General features: G+C 36.0%; 1 protein-coding gene across 1 annotated transcript; it reads right to left on the bottom strand.

Annotated features, from left to right (window-relative positions):
• Window positions 1–1,402: 1,402 nt before the first annotated feature.
• si:ch211-107m4.1 (heterogeneous nuclear ribonucleoprotein U-like protein 2) lies at window positions 1,403–14,555 on the bottom strand. The gene is made up of 14 exons (XM_056472584.1): window positions 13,861–14,555; window positions 13,617–13,746; window positions 11,882–11,961; window positions 11,632–11,771; window positions 11,421–11,523; window positions 11,175–11,287; window positions 8,983–9,246; window positions 8,781–8,903; window positions 6,740–6,850; window positions 6,104–6,272; window positions 5,833–6,015; window positions 3,982–4,037; window positions 3,820–3,909; window positions 1,403–3,715 (listed from the first exon to the last, which is right to left on the bottom strand). The coding sequence occupies exons 1-14, from the start codon at window positions 14,387–14,389 to the stop codon at window positions 3,656–3,658; spliced, it is 2,151 nt and encodes a 716-aa protein (XP_056328559.1). The 5' UTR covers window positions 14,390–14,555; the 3' UTR covers window positions 1,403–3,655.
• Between the last annotated feature and the right edge of the window lie 1,706 nt (window positions 14,556–16,261).

Here is a 16,261-nt window from a genome sequence, read left to right on the forward strand (position 1 = left end):
ATGTCTGGGTAAAAAACTAACTTTATTTTGAACACCCTTTGAACACAATATCATTTATTTTAAGAAACATTTATAATATTTTAGAACAGTAAACATGTCAGGCTAAATAATTCAAATAAATCATTGATTTCTGCTGTCTTTTTTAATAATGATTTCTTTGTTTAATATCTTTTCTGCAGGAGAGACTGTTGTCCTAAAAAAAAATAAATAAAATAAAAAAACATTAACAAAAAAAGTCTTCCATATATCATAGGATTGGTATAGCAGATAATTTTGGCGGCTTTAAAACCTTGACTTTTCCAAACCGCGGTATACCTTAAACGCTTAATCGCCCCATGCCTACTCCACCCTCTACTGAAAAAAGGAAAGGGTTGGGAGCATAATCTCATTTGATTTTTCTATAAGAGACAGTCACCAAAACGGCTCAATTAGGATCAAAGCCTAAAAGAAGCAGTTTTAAAGACTTATAAAACATTATCAGTCTTCTTTTGAGCTGAAACTTCACATTACATTCACTTATTTTACATCTTGTTAAAGGGGGCATAATAGATCCCCTTTCTCAACAAAAACCCAATCACAATATTCATTTTAGAACTCTTTCTCTAATTACTCTTCCTCATGTTGTTTCAAACCCCTGAGAGCTTTGTTCATCTTCAGCATGCAAATGAAGATATTTTAGATGAAATCTGAGAAATTCCTCATCCTACATAAACAGCTAAGTTCCTGACTTGTTCAAAGACCTGAAAAATGCAAAAAAACAAAAACACTTAAAATAGACCATATGTATGGATACCCCGAAAGGTGGGAGAAAAAAATAGATCGGAGAAAAAAACTGAGTGATAGGATCATTCTTACTAACAATAGTTTTTTATTTTATTTTCCTTTCCATTGCAAAAATGTTGTTCCACAAACTGTTCACTTCATATACGTCAACCCTCCTGTTTTTGCTGGGATTCTCCCGAGTTTTACCATTCCATCCCGCTATCATCCAATGATTAAGTATTTTCCCATTTTTCTCCCATGTTTTTAATCTTGTAAGCACATTAAAATTAATGAGATCAGATTCTGTACACGCCATTTAAAGTGACACCAAACAAGTGAAGAGCAGCAAATCAATCTCTTGTTTTGTTTTGTTTGATAAGAGAGGTGTCACTGTAATGCACAGATCTATAATGAAAGCGTTCGATTACCTTAGTAACTGTTTGTGGTAATTTAAGAGAAAATTAGTTGTGTTTCAAATAAAACATGCAGGATGGACATGTTTACATAATATTAAGTGTATTTGTCTGTTTAAACACACATCTGAATCCAGCACTTTAGCTTCTCTTTAAATGGCATGTACAGAAGCTGATCTGGCATCAGTTTATTATACGGAGTGCATGCCATCAGTCAGTGCTTATACATGCATTCGCTGATTCAGAGGTTGCATAGAAAGAGCGACAAATGATGCACAACTTTAAATAGAGAGAAAGTGAATGCAGACATTTTTATATTAATTTCAACGTGCTTTCAAGATTAAACATATGGGAGAAATATGGGAAAATACTTAACGATAGGATGATAGCGGGATAGATCCCGGCAATCCCGAGGGTTGACATGTATAAAGTAAACAGTTTGTGGAACGAGTTTTGCAAGGGAACGCAAAAACTTTAAAAAATATATTTTCCTATCATTCAGGTTTTTTTTTTCCTCCCACCCATTTTTTTTTCTTTCACCCATATATTTTTCCCCACCATCACGTTCCTTCTGGGTCTTCGTACATATACCCCCAGTGGTTCCATCTGATAATTTTCCAGCTACGATAATACTTTTGTGCACTTATAACAAAAATAACTCTTTATTCAAGTGTTACTCCTCCTCAGTGTCAGTATATTGCACGCCATTAAGAACACTGTGTGCTGTGACGCACACCACACAATTAATAACAGAATTTGTATTTTTGGGTGAACGAACTCTTTAAAACTATATAAAAATTAAGCATTGAGAAAACTCATTGTGTTGACTACATTTTAGGTAGATATTTGCTCTTTGTGGAGCTTGTCAAGTAACATATGATGAGCTTGGACAATCTGCTTTTGTGTTTCACCAAGATAACAGGTTGCTAAGGGCGTACTCACACTATGTACAGTTGGCTTGAACCGGGCTAAAGCACGTTTGTCCCCCCTCCCATCTCCGTCTCCCCCGATGGCCCGCACTCATATTAAATTCGGGCCGGAGCACGCTTATGTCATTGATGATGCGCTGTTCAGTAAGTGCTTTCGCTTAGCACAGTGGAGATTTCTTTAACTTAGTTTTATTGTTGTTTTAGTCGTTTGGGATGCGGTGACACAGAGTCAATTATTTCGCCGAACCGATCAGCGACTTTTGAAGCTCATAAACAATCATAAAGTCCTCATGCTGCAGGAATTAGGAGGTTTGCTGAAGGTGCAGCTGCCGTGCAGTGAGGGGTTTGCGTCAGGGGCGTTGCTAGACAAAGCTCTACTGAGGCACGCACCCCCTTCCCCCAACCCTCAAAAAAGATATACTAATATATATATACACAACTGGAGTGATATGCTAACATCTAAGAAATCTTTTGCATGAATATTAATTTCATTTGAATGAAATTCTATAGACAATTCAATAGAATACAATAAAATATGTTTTAAAGAATTATCTGTTGTCTTAGACTTGACACATGGCAGAGAATTAGCTTTATTAAGTCTTTTTGTTTCAAACAAAAAAAAAAACAATCTATCAGGAGGCTTAGTAAGATCACTATCAAACATATTGTTTAAAAACTTTAGTTTTGTCGACTTGCAAAACAAAAAAGGCTGTTATGCCGGTTTTACAACGCATGAGCAGCAAGTTTTTTTGGAGTGCATGTTAACTACCGGGACTCGCACTGGAAGAAGAGCAGCGCATGCGAGCGGCGTCAGTTTGCTTTGTTTACACTGCTTTCACCAACGTTGATTCAGTTGAACATAGAAAATAACGTCTTTATTTGGGAATTACCACTCCTAATAAATACACTTGCATATGAAGTAAATCATATCTCAATGCATTTACTGGGGCACTGGCGATTTTTATTGGGACACATGCCCCAGTAAATTGGGTCTAGCGATGCCCCTGGTTTGCGTCTTTAATAATCAACGACAGTTTTTGTTCATTGAACAGTAACGATTAATAAATCCATACGAAACAATCCTGTAAAAGTCACGTCTCCAGTTTCGGGCTCTGGTGCGCTTTTCACTCACACTATAAGCGTACTGCGCCAAAGCCCAAGTGAACCGCACTCTGGCACACCTCTTCCAACCAGGCCAGGGCCGGCCAAGTGAACCATGCCTGAGCCCGATTCAGAGCACTCACACTTCTCAAACGATCCGGGAAACGGGCATGGGTACGCTTCGGAAAGCATAGTGTGAGTACGCCCTAAAAGACAGACACAAGGCTGAGAAAATGAATGTTCATTTTTGATTTCCTACCCTTTAAAAACTAAATGGATTCAGGCACTCGGGCTAACTCATTATAATCAATGACCTTTGCTAATGAAATTACTGACAGATAGAGCCAATTACTTCAGTAAAGGTGAACCTCTGCTAATCAGAACAAAACATGCTCTGATTTGGGCTGTTTTTCTTGCTACATAACTTTTGGGTTTATCAGAGTCCTCCAACTAACTTGAAGAGCTGTGATACGTGCTGCCATAGCTCTGGGTTAGCTCACACAAGCTCCACTGCAAGAAAAACAAAAATACATTCAGCATGTTCATATTTCATCATATTTATCCCATTTTCCCCAATAAGCCTTCGTTTTTAACAATATGGTTGTTTTTCTTACCTGCCCAGTGTATGGTCTATAATAATTCCTGTATCTCTGCGGGTCACTGCTGCATCCGTAAGGCTGACCGAAAGCAGGTGAACTCCAACCCTAAAAGTATAATCCAGTCATTACTTCAACTTCCTGCAGAGTTTGAATTTCTAATGGTAAACTTAAACTTACATGGGCTTTCTGAGACATGTAGTGATTTCGACAGCTGTATGGACCTCCCCTACGTCCTTAGAAAATAAAAATGCACATATTTACTTGTTACTTTTGAAAGGTCAACAACATCCCATCACACTGCATAGCCCACAGCCTTGGCATTTTTTGGGCAATAAATTGAATCTGCTCTTCTGCAACATAACAAAAATCACACAGTTGAATAAATCAAGTTTAGTTTTTATTAAGAAACTGCATTAACTATAAAAATTATTATAGAAAATATGGTCTTTCATGCCCCCATTATGATCAGTCATTTAATATTGAGTATCTGCCAATACAGAGAGCTAATCTGACGGATACTTCTGTTTTCTACAGCTAGATGCACAACTCAGAATATTAAAGTTGATCACAATTAAAACATGGGACTACTGATATAAATTGTCCTATCAACATAAAAACAAGTAGCTACAACAATTATTTAAAAAAAATAAATAAATAATAATATATATATATATATATACACACAATATACACACACACACACACCGCCCACTTTAGTACAACTTCGTTAACGCAAATTTCTAATCAGCCAATCACATAGCAGCAACTCATTGCATTTAGGCATGTAGACATGGTCAAGATGATCTTGAAACTGCTTATCTACTGGGATTTTTACACACAACCATCTCTAGGGTTTACAGAGAATGGTACGAAAGAGAGAAAATATCCAGTGAGCGGCAGTTCTGTTGGCGCAAATGCCTTGTTGATGTCAGAGGAGAATGGTCAGACTGGTTCAAGCTGATAGAAAGACAACAGTAACTCAAATAACCACTCGTTACAACTGAGGCATGCAGAAAAGCATCTCTGATCACACAACACGACAAACCTTTAGGCAGATGGGCTACAGCAACAGAAGACCACACCAGGTGCCACTCCTGTCAGCTAAGAACAGGAAACAGGCTACAATTCTCGATTTCTGCTGTGACGTTCAGAGAGTAGGGTCAGAATTTGGCACCAACAACATGAAAGCATGGATCCATTCTGCCTTGAGTCAATGGTTCTGGCTGGTGGTAGTGGTGGTGTAATGGTGTGGGGGATATTTTCTTGGCACACTTTTGGCCCATTAGTACCAATTGAGCATCTACGCCACAGCCTATCTGAGTATAGTTGCTGACCATGTCCATCCCTTTATGACTTTCAGCAGGATAATGCGCCATGTCAAAGCGTGAATCATCTCAGACTGGTTTCTTGAACATGACAATGAGTTCACTGTACTAAAATGGCCTCTACAGTCACCAGATCTCAATCCAATAGAGCACCTTTGGGATGTGGTGGAATTGGAGATTCACATCATGGATGTGCAGCTGACAAATCTGCAGCAACTACGTGATGCTACCATGTCAATATGGACCAAAATTTTGGAGGAATATTTCCAGCACCTTCTTCAATCTATGCCATGAAGGATTAAGGCAGTTCTGAAGGCAAAAGGGGGTCCAACCTGGTACTAGTAAGGTGTATAAAGCCGGTGAGTGTATATACACTATGTATAATTATGTATATATAAATACACTTGTGTATATATACACATTTTTATGAATGAAACGTTATTTACATAAAATAATATGTAAATTACATATGTAAATATTTTAAAGCAACTACATGTATGCGTGTATATTTGTCTATATAATAAACATATTGTGCAAATACAAACCTAGATTTTTTACACAATATTAATTGTTAAACAGTACTACAGCCAAATGTAAAACTTTGAGTTATTGTCTCCTTCATTGGTATCAATACAAGTTAACAGTGTTGTGTGGGGATCTCAAAATCCCAATACTGCACAGCACAAGTGAAACCATCTCTTACCACAGTGATGAATGAGGCGTTTCTGACATCCTTGTCTGTATTTTTTGCGTTTGGGAGGTGTGGGAAGGAGTCTGCGTGCTTCCTCTTTGTACTGCGTTAAGAGCTTCAGGGCTTCTTCAGAATTGAGCTCCACAAACATCACCTCCTCCAGATGCTGTCCCTGCTCGGGCACTGTGAAGCTCACTGAAAACAGCATGAGACATCAAAGAATTGTTCTTTTACCAGAGTGGACGGAGGGCGACACTTGTGATGATTTAGGGTGCAACCTGACCTTTGGCTTTGAGAAGAGACGTCTCCTGAACTGCAATGCCCTCTTGCTTCTGGCGCTGTACGAGGCGGCTCCTCCACACCTCATCGGGTGGAAAAACAACCACTGCTTTTCGCTGGTAACCATGGAAACAGAGCATCTTGTGTCGCTGAGCAGATGGATAAATATTGGCCTTGGAGAAGAAAGTGAACTTGTGTGATGATATGAATAGAAAGACAGTTGATGAAGCTCCAGCACACTTTACCACACACATACTGCAACATTTGGGCAGCGCGGTGGCTCAGTGGTTAGCACTGTCACCTCACAACTAGAATGTAGCTGGTTTGAGTGCCAGCTGGGTCAGTTGGCATTTCTGTGTGGAGTTGGCATGTTCTCCCCGTGTTCGTGAGTTTCCTCCGGGTGCTCCGGTTTCCCCCACAGTCCAAAGACATGTGGTATAGGTGAATTGGGTAAACAAAATTGGCTGTAGTGAATGCAAGTGTATAGGTGTTTTCTCAGTAATGGGTTGCGGCTGGTAGGGCATCTGCTGCGTAAAACATATGCTGGATAAGATGGCGTTCATTCCGCTGTATTGACCCTTGACGAGTAAGGGACTTGGCCTAAGGAAAGTGAATAAATAAATGAATACTGCAACATTACCTGATCAAGGATGTAGTTCCTCTTCTTGGCTGCAGCTATTTTGATGAGTTGACTGACACACTGAGTGGCCTGCTGCAGCATCAGCTCTCTGTGATTGGCTCCAGCGGACTCCTGTAGTGCAGGATAATTTAGTAAAACGATAGTGTTTTAGGGAAACGAAACCGCTTCAAAGTTCATGCTTTTAAAAATAACCCCCTATCGTCTGTGTTACCCACAAAAGCTCAATTTTGTAAAAATGGTGGTATTGTGAACGTAGTTGTGTTCAGTTCACATAAATACTTTACAACTAAAACAGCCACTTTTCTCTGTCACACAGTCACAAAACAACTGGCTAACCAATAGCGTTTAAACCTTTTACATAAAACTAGAGAACAACCTTAAACCAGATAAAAAAAATAAAACAAACAGCCTTTTGATTAAATGCCAAAGCGACTACAAAAATCCTGATAGAAGGGATTTGTCGTCAAGAAATTACAGGTCTTAATATAATATCTAAATATGTGGACTCTAATTGGGATTAGAATCAACCAGGAACCATAGTTCAGAATATGTCATTTGTGGAGTGCTTCCCACACATACACTTTACTTGGGCGGGCCGCCCAGGTATATTAACGGCCGCCCAACTATATTTGATGGTGACACATGAATAATGCTATTATTATCATCATCCTTTTACACTTTTTTGTATCCGCCCAAGAAAGCCAAACATTCACGATTTTGCTCTGCACGTTTCCTACTGCTAGTTCTGTGAGTGCAAGAACTGTCAACATTCACACAGACAATCACGTGCTCTGCAGAACCACGGATGTGCCTTTTGTGCCAAAATGTGTCCGGCCATAGTTTCTGAATCTCCTAAAATGTCCGGGAATCAGATTTTACTTTCGCTTTCTAAAGTTGCTGTTATTCGTATGCGTTTTTGCATTACCTTATTGCAGCTGACTATGTGCGCACAGCCGCAAGAGAAACATTAAATGATTAATCATTTAATAAACGACTCTTATAATAAATAAAATAAGTAAAGAATAAATACTATATACTCTGAGAGAACAAAATGACATCTATACTGGCTGCAAAATATTTGTACACCATTAGAAATGGTTAATTTATTTGCCTCATTTAAATAATCTACACTTTTTATTTTTGTAATTATTTTTTTAGCAATCATGTTAACAATATTGTTATTCCTTTTTTGTTATTTATTTCTCATTTGCTGTATATTTGATTAGTTTAATGATGTTAATATATTACATACCTCATACATATCTACAGTGAAATTACTCTAGAGAGGAAGAGAGCAGCCTTTATCTGTCAGTGAGTGCACATGGCTCCTAAATAGGATAAAAGTAAGAGAAATAGTGGATTTTTTTTTATTTCAACAACCTTTTTTAATAACTTTAACCCATTAAAAAAAGAAAAGGTTTATAACCGTGTCATAATAAATAAAAATATAGTGAATCACATTTTTTTTCCGCATGCAGTTTATGTGCTGTGGATAAAAGGTGTATTTCAATCTGGTTGCTGTTACAAGTATATTTTAAACCTGCACTGGTTAACTCCAATCTTATAAAGTAAAAGATTTTTTTGATTTGGATGTTTTTAAGGCCTGTGACAGTGAGATTTCAAACAAATTTAAACCATTTGAGCAAACGAGTTAATAAAGTTTGCTGCTTTAACAAAGATTGTGTTTAATTATTTATGCAAACAAGACTATGCAGTGTTGTTTTATCTGTATTATTGTTAGACAAAACACATGAAGCACTGTTTAATTTAATCTTTGTTTTCATCTGTGCTTTAATTTGTTTAGTTTGTTGGATAATTTTCTATAATTTATACAGATTCTTACAAAGCCAAAGCCCAACCAATTGATGTAAAATTCTGAATTCTTTACAGAGTTAAGACATAACAATATCATATAATACATTATATTCATATATCACAACATTTGTTGCAGAAAAACAAAACATCACAATGTCAGTTTTTTTTCCCAATATCATGAAGCCCTAGTAAATGTTTCAAACAGTATCTTAATAGGTTTTCTTACCCTCATGCAGTTCAGAATGGAGTTTGTACTCAGCAGATCATATCGTTTGCTTGGGTTCTGCAATATATGAGCTTGAGCCCAGTGGGTTTTACCAGAACCTGGCATCCCAACCATCATTAACACCTGTGAGATGAAGACAAAGGGTGAATGTGACTTTTCATGCAAAAATTCAGATGTTTTCATTGAATCCACATTTTCCTACCTCACAGTCACTTTTAGATGCTGCTGGCAAAGGTGCGCGAGTCCTCTGGCCAGGAGGAAGTGTGGACAGTGCGCAGAAACCAGCAGGAAAAGGATGCCATGGGTTATCTGGATCGAGATTTACTGAAACCGAACAGTTTTTGCAGAGAACGTGAGGATAGATAGCTTGACCTCCAAGAATAGAGGAGTTCAGGTGAAACGCCACTCCAAGAGAACGTCCATTCTTGTGAAATGAAAGTATTGCTTCTCCCGTCTCATTGATGTGCTAGATAAGAAACAGATACAAATCAATAATGAACCAAAATTTAATTCATCCAAGAAAGTAGTAGTACGGATGTGCAATATTGGAGAAAAAAAAGATCGTTTTTTTTCCATAGATATTTTCCCCCATAGCAATGCCTGAGCAATATTTTGCCAAGTGTGTTTTTGCAGTGGTTTAATCATGTTACTGATAGTGATTTTTGAGCCCATCATTCAATCTATTTTTTTATTTATGTAAATTATGTGTGTAAATCCAGTTTAGTGGAGGTATTGCATGAGAAATCTGGTGTAGCTTTTGTTTTAGCAAACAAATGGTTCTAATTCAGATTTTGATTGTATTTGTTTATTTTTTGTGTATTTTTTTCTTTTTATATCTTACATTTTCACCTTCTACACTCTCAAAATCATTCTACAGGTTTTTTACACAATTATGTGCAGAAATAGCAAAGAAAATCCATATGTTCTGTCTGGTTCTGGTGATACGTTTACAGAACAACGATCTTCTAAAATGTTTGAATGACGATGACAACACTATTTTTGCAAACAGGGTTTCTGCAGCTTTGACAAAGTCACATGTAAAATTGTTTTAAAACCTTTTATGATTCTGAATTAAAATTTAGAACACATAATAATTTGGTTCCATTTGTTGTCAATATAGCCAACTATATTTGAACTAGTAAAAAAAGAACTAGCATGGAATTAAGACAAAATAATAATAATAATAATAAGCATTCTAAAGTGCTGTAGGAATGTGTGTTACATAGACATAGGAAAATTTATACAGGTTTAAATTATTTAACCTAGAACCCAGTACTTCATTGAATTTAAAACTTCATCTGCTAAAATGGCCATTTTTACATTTGTGACTTGAACACCCAACAGAAACCCTGTTCTTGACTTTCTTTTAGACTGATGTGAAAAATTCAAACCTTCTCCTAAACATTCCTAAAACTAAGGAGATGATTTTAGAGAGAGAACACAAAGCAAAACTCATCCCACATTAATTAAATTAAAGCAAATTCAGTTAGTAACAAATTATAAATACTTGGGTATGATGTTGGACAATAAACTTAAGTGGGATGTATGAACTGACTGTGTAACAGAGAACGTACTTTTTAAAGAAACTATTTTCTTTTAATATTGACAACACATTGTAGATCATGTTTTATAGTGCTTTTATTGAAAGTATTGTAACATTTTGTGTTATCTGTTGGTATGGAAATGCTTCTGAGGCCCAGAAGAGGTCACTGGGGAAGGTGGTGGCAATGGCCAGTAAGCAATTGGGAATAAAACTAAAGAGCATTGATAGCATATACAAAGAAAGATTAATAAAAAAGGCTATCATGATTGTCAATGATGAGAGACATCCTTTATCAAACACCTTCCAATTGTTACTATCAGGTTGTCAATATTGTGCTCTCAAATGTAAGAAGGTCAAAATTATCATTTATCCCACAAGAAATTATTATTTTTTTAATTCCTTTTTCCTCAGTAGCGGTTGATGGCCAGTAGACTGGATATTTATTTAGAGTAGGGGTACCATGTTTTTAAACGATTGATTTATATACGGTTGAAGTCAGAATCATTAGCCCCGCTAAATTATTAGCCCCCGTTTTTCCCCCCAATTTCTGTTTAACAGAGAGAAGATTTTTTTTCAACATATTTCTAAACATAACAGTTTTCATAACTCATTTCTAATAACTGATTTATTTTATCTTTGCCATGATGACAGTAAATAATATTTTGCTATATATTTTCAAGACACTTCTATATAGCTTAAACTAACTAACTAACCCTGTAGTCATACTTGAAAATGTCAACTCACATGATTAATTATGGTATTATCATTGAAGATAAATATTGCACACCCCTGTAAGCATACTCCAACCTAATTCTCTAACATAATTCTGTAGAATTCATATTGAAACTTACTGCATAACAGCCAATGACATCTCCTTCTGTGAATGGCTCACCAAAGGACTCATCCTTTCCTCCCGTTACTATCCTCCCCCGTCCATCAAAACCATAAGACAACTCCACCTCTCCTGAGAGAGCAAAAATAAAAATCCAATATACACATTTGCGTAAAACCTTTTTAAGAAAACGTTTTTTTTAAAAACTTTTTAAAAAAACTTCTACAATATTTTTAATCATCAAACTGTAATATGATTCAATCACCTAACTGAAGACTCGTGTTGTCCACAGACCAGCCCACTCTTAGCACATGTAGATCAGGGTGATTATTTGTGTCTAATGCAGGTGCTGACAGCCGCTTTAAAAACTACAATCAAACAAACAATAAATATTATGAAAGTTCAATGTGAAAATTTTAATTAATACCTTTGTTGCTGCATATAACCTATGCAGGACATAAAGCTAAAATTCACACCATGGCTTCGAATCCGACCTTTCCTTGACAAAAGCCATGGGTCATCCTACATCCTGACCACAGAAGAGGGAATTTCTCCCAGAAGAGCGGCTGACCACTGCTTCCATTAGAGTCCACCTCAAAATGCAGGTCACAGTTATCTGTAAAGCAAAAGCACAGCGTTCCTGAGGACAGACTTTTATTAAGGTTTTACCTTGAACCAGACGACTTATTCAAAATCTGAGCATGGACTAGATCTGGATAAATTTACAGGAATCCAGTCGAACAAAATCTACTTCAGCTTCTTCCACAGGCTCTGGCTGCTCTTCCACAGGCTCTGGTGTCTTCGCTCTGAGAAAAAAAAAACATTATATGTATAAAATGATTGTTGTTAATAGTTTCTTTTAAAAAATTAAGTAAAAGAGTTTTTTTTTTCCCAACAATCAGTACAATATCAAGTAACACCAAACAAAATAAAGCAAAAGAATTAGCTTAAACAGGGTGCAAAAATGAGTTCATCATCAATGACCTTGCATAAAATCCCTTTATGGCACCAAAGCAAGCCAAAAGACAGAAGATCAGTCATAGCTTTAAAATCTATTAAATCCTAGACTTCAGAGAATTAAAAAAGACCACTTCCAAATTACCATTCAATTTTTGTTCAAGTTTGTCTCTTCTGGTCTTGTAAATAGCAATTTTTGCTTGTCCTAACAAAAAATTCAGGAGTTGACACTTAACTCAATGTCTCTGAACATACTTAAAACCACAAATAAAGGTTTCCTCAAAACAAACGAACAAATACTGAAGGACAGTAAATAGTAATTCTTTATAGAGTGTAGAGAATAAAGAGAGAAAAATGGATGTTCAAGTCAATAAAATGTGTTGATGTTCAAAACAATAAAAGTGAAGTATAATACAGCTTTTGTATTTTTTTCTGCACCTTACTGTCTTTGGAAAAATTTATTTCAAGGCAAAAAATAATGTTTATATCATACATTTTACCAATATTTACCAAAACAATCTTGCCATTATGCTTCAAACCACTGAACTATTATCTTTTACACTGAATGACGATGAAATATTACTTCACCCATATTTAGATATCTGCTTTTCACAATTGTTTTTGCGCCAGACAGAATCTGCAGACATTTTTTGCTATTTCTACGCAGAATTTTGTAAAAAAAAAATCTGTAGATTTATGAGGAATGATTTTGGGAGGAATGATCGTAACTAAAAACTTAATATATGAATTAAAAATATAATACCTTTTTAACTTTTATTTAATGTTTACAATGCAGATCCACTTAATTGTTCAACAAAGCAAGTCTCTCATAAAATATATGTACTAGAAAACAGAAAATATTACTTTACAAACTGTATGGTAAATAAATCATAAACATTTTATATTGGTCCTTAATACTACTGAAAAACTGAATGAATATAAATTTACACACATTTACACAAGTAAATAAATCGACTCAATGATGGGCTAAAAATCTGCGTATTTCTGCATGCACAGATTTTGTGCAAGCCTAGTTATAACTTTTGTCAATTTAATTTGATGCCAAAAACAAATTAGAACATCTCATATGTGATCCATATCTATAGCTATGGAAAGACCACAAATTTAGACCACACAAAATTTACTACATTCTTTGAATTTACTACATTTATTAGGTATGGGTTTGAGTAAAATGTAAATATTGGTTTTGTTGTATGAAGGTCTAACAACCTTTCTTACAAATTACCAAACACAATTACTGTCATTTAGAGCTTTTTTTGACATTGTCATGACTAAAAATCTGGGTTATTTCAGCTCTTCTAAAGTTTTATGTTTAGTTTTATACAACAAAAAAAGTTAAAATGTTACTTTCAATTTGAAAAATAATGTCATCAGTAGTTTACAGAATAAAAAAAAATTATGTTTTACTCAAAAAACATAACTATCATAAACTATCATATTTGAACTATTAATTCTTGCAATGTCTACAATCAAATATCAGTACCTATTGTAATGAATGTCCTCTTTGAACTCATAATAATCTCTGCCTCTGTCCTCATAAAATCTCGTCGGTTCTCTGCTTTCCTCTGGCGTGGAGTCCACGGTCTCAGGTCCATCTGATAGATTATAGAGCTCTGCAGAAGACAGACAGCATTATCATTATCATTATCATCATCATCAACAACAACAACAACAACAACTTTCCTTTCAATATAATGATCAGTTTTTAACTGAGCTCTGTGACTTGCCCTGTTCTTGCTCCTGTGGTGTTTCAGATATACCCAAGGCTGATAATGAGCCTCCTGACACTGCATTTTCTTCAGCTTCTCTCAGGACTGACCGCTGTGGATCAACGTTAATCTGCTGTAACCTCTTCTCTCCAGCCTGTGAAGTCCTCGTGGTCAGCGGCTCTGCGGTGGCACTAGCATCGGTAAGGCGACATGAACAGAGCTGCTGTGGCTCAGTCTGTGTACTTTGATCAGTAAAATCTTTCATGCTGGTGTTTGAAGAAATAACGCACACTGGTGACTGCGTCCTAACACACGGCTCATGTCCAACAGAGAGAAACGCTGACGAATCTTCTGGGGGCTCTTTGATCGTCTCTTCACAAACATTTTCCACAGTATCTCCACGTTTGACGGGTTCATTCTCAGCTTCAATCGCTGAGATTAGCCGAACAACCAGCTCGGCCTTCAGGCCCTTTGCTTCAAGTCCTCGCTCTTTCAACAGGGCCCGCAACTCGGTCACTTTCAGCTTTTTCACTTCCTCCCGCAGCATTTTTAAAAATAATTGTCAGTTACACATTAAGACTTAAAAACTAACACAAATGTTATCCAATTGTATATAAAAGGTCGCAGAGTTAAGCTTTACTCCTAAAACTTATGGGGAATTTTCTCCCTCAACTAACGTCACCAAAACATACACAGCAACCCGCTGTAAAGGATTCAAGAGAATGGATTGAGGGCTGATTGGCTGGCGAGAAAGATGACCGTTCATTGGTTACCAGCGGTGACGTATACGAGATTCATATTTGTGAATCGATTCTCTTGATTCAACTGTTGATATTTGTGTTTATTTCACGGGCGTCGGCAACACATTGGCAATCATCTCTGATCATGTCTTGGAAACGAGTTTGATGTGACAAACATCAATTTTTCTTTGATTTCAGGCAATTTGCTTGCAATTTTGTCGGGCAATTATGATTTCTTCTTGTTTAATACGTGTGGCCGATATTTGTAGATTCTTATTTTGTTTCTATTCTATAATTTACAGAATATACAAAGAAAGCATAATTTTGTTCAATTTTGTCAATAATAAAAAATATGCTTAGACAATTAGTTAAAAATAATTTAAAATGGCTGGACCAGGAGGGCTTTCTGTGTGGAGTTTGCATGTTTTCCCAGTGTCCATGTGTTTTTTTTCTGAGTTCTCTGCTTTTCCCCACAATCCAAAGACATGTAAGATAGGCAGGGGCGGACAAAACCGATAAGTGAGGTAAGCAGCCGCTTAGCACCCCAAAGAGATGCCAAGAAGCCTAAATAATTCACATAGCTCTTTTATTAATCTACTATCATATGTTGTAAAATCTGTCTATGACCATTAGGATTTTAACAGTATTACTTTTTTTTAAGCCTGGGCCCCCCATGAATAGTGGAACTTTTCTTTCGTACTGCACATGCAAATATAAAAAGCTAATCACAAATATGGCTGATTAACTGTTCATATAGTTAGTTTGTAAAGTTGTTGTTTTTATTTGTGAGTTTATTGTATTTAATTAAGAACATAAAGGTTCCACTTAAAAATATATTTATAAGATGCAGCTACATCTACAGACGAAAAAAAAATATTTAGAGAGAAAGAAAGTTTAATGCTAGGGCCCCATTCCTGGAATTGCTTAGCCTCTGGCCCCCAAATTTCAAAGTCCACCCCTGATTATAGGTGAATTGAATAAACTAAATTGTCTGTATTGTGTGTCTGTGTGTGAATGAGAGAGCATATGGGTGTTTCCCATGCTGTGCTGGGTCATGCTTGGAAGGGCAACCGCCTCATAAAACATGCCAGAGTAATTGGTGGTTCATTCCACTGTGTTGACACCCGTTTAATCAGGGACTAAGCTGAAGGATATTGACTTAATAAAATTATTTACAATTCTTATTAAAATAAACATTGGTTCCCTCAAACTGCAGCAACACTAATGAAACTTGAATTTTTTAAAAACAATTTTTACTCATTTTTTTTTCATTTCACAAAAGTCCAAAGATAAGATTATCTAATATTTATTTGTTATCAGTGATGTAAGTGAGATTCTTTTTTGCAAATAGATTCTCTAGAACATTTTAATGATTCAACAAATTCAGGCCCATAGCCAGCCTGGTAAAAGGGGTGGTTCTTTTTTCCCAAAAAGTGGACCTTTTTGGTAAGTCTTATAATTAGCTTGTCAGAAGGTCATCATAACCACACGTTTTTATGTACGAAAAACATTTGGAGAAAAATCCCACAAAATATTTATAATTAAATCTAAAATTATAAATGATTGATTAAAATATTAAAATAAGTTAAAATCATTAGATCAAAATAAAGAAAAATATTGTAGTTAACTGTAATAACTGGATTAAAATAATGTTATGTAATACTAACAAAATCATCATT

The sequence above is a fragment of the Danio aesculapii genome, chromosome 14 (genome assembly GCF_903798145.1).
Source record: "Danio aesculapii chromosome 14, fDanAes4.1, whole genome shotgun sequence".
Classification (NCBI taxonomy): Eukaryota; Metazoa; Chordata; class Actinopteri; order Cypriniformes; family Danionidae; genus Danio; species Danio aesculapii.

Coding starts and splice junctions, on each gene's coding strand:
- si:ch211-107m4.1 (XM_056472584.1), bottom strand. CDS start 14,389: ATGCTGCGGGAGGAAGTGAAAAAGCTGAAAGTGACCGAGTTGCGGGCC. Junction 6,851..8,780: donor CCATTCTGAACTGCATGAGG/GTAAGAAAACCT, acceptor CCTGCACTACAG/GAGTCCGCTGGAGCCAATCA. Junction 6,273..6,739: donor GGAACTACATCCTTGATCAG/GTAATGTTGCAG, acceptor TTCTTCTCCAAG/GCCAATATTTATCCATCTGC.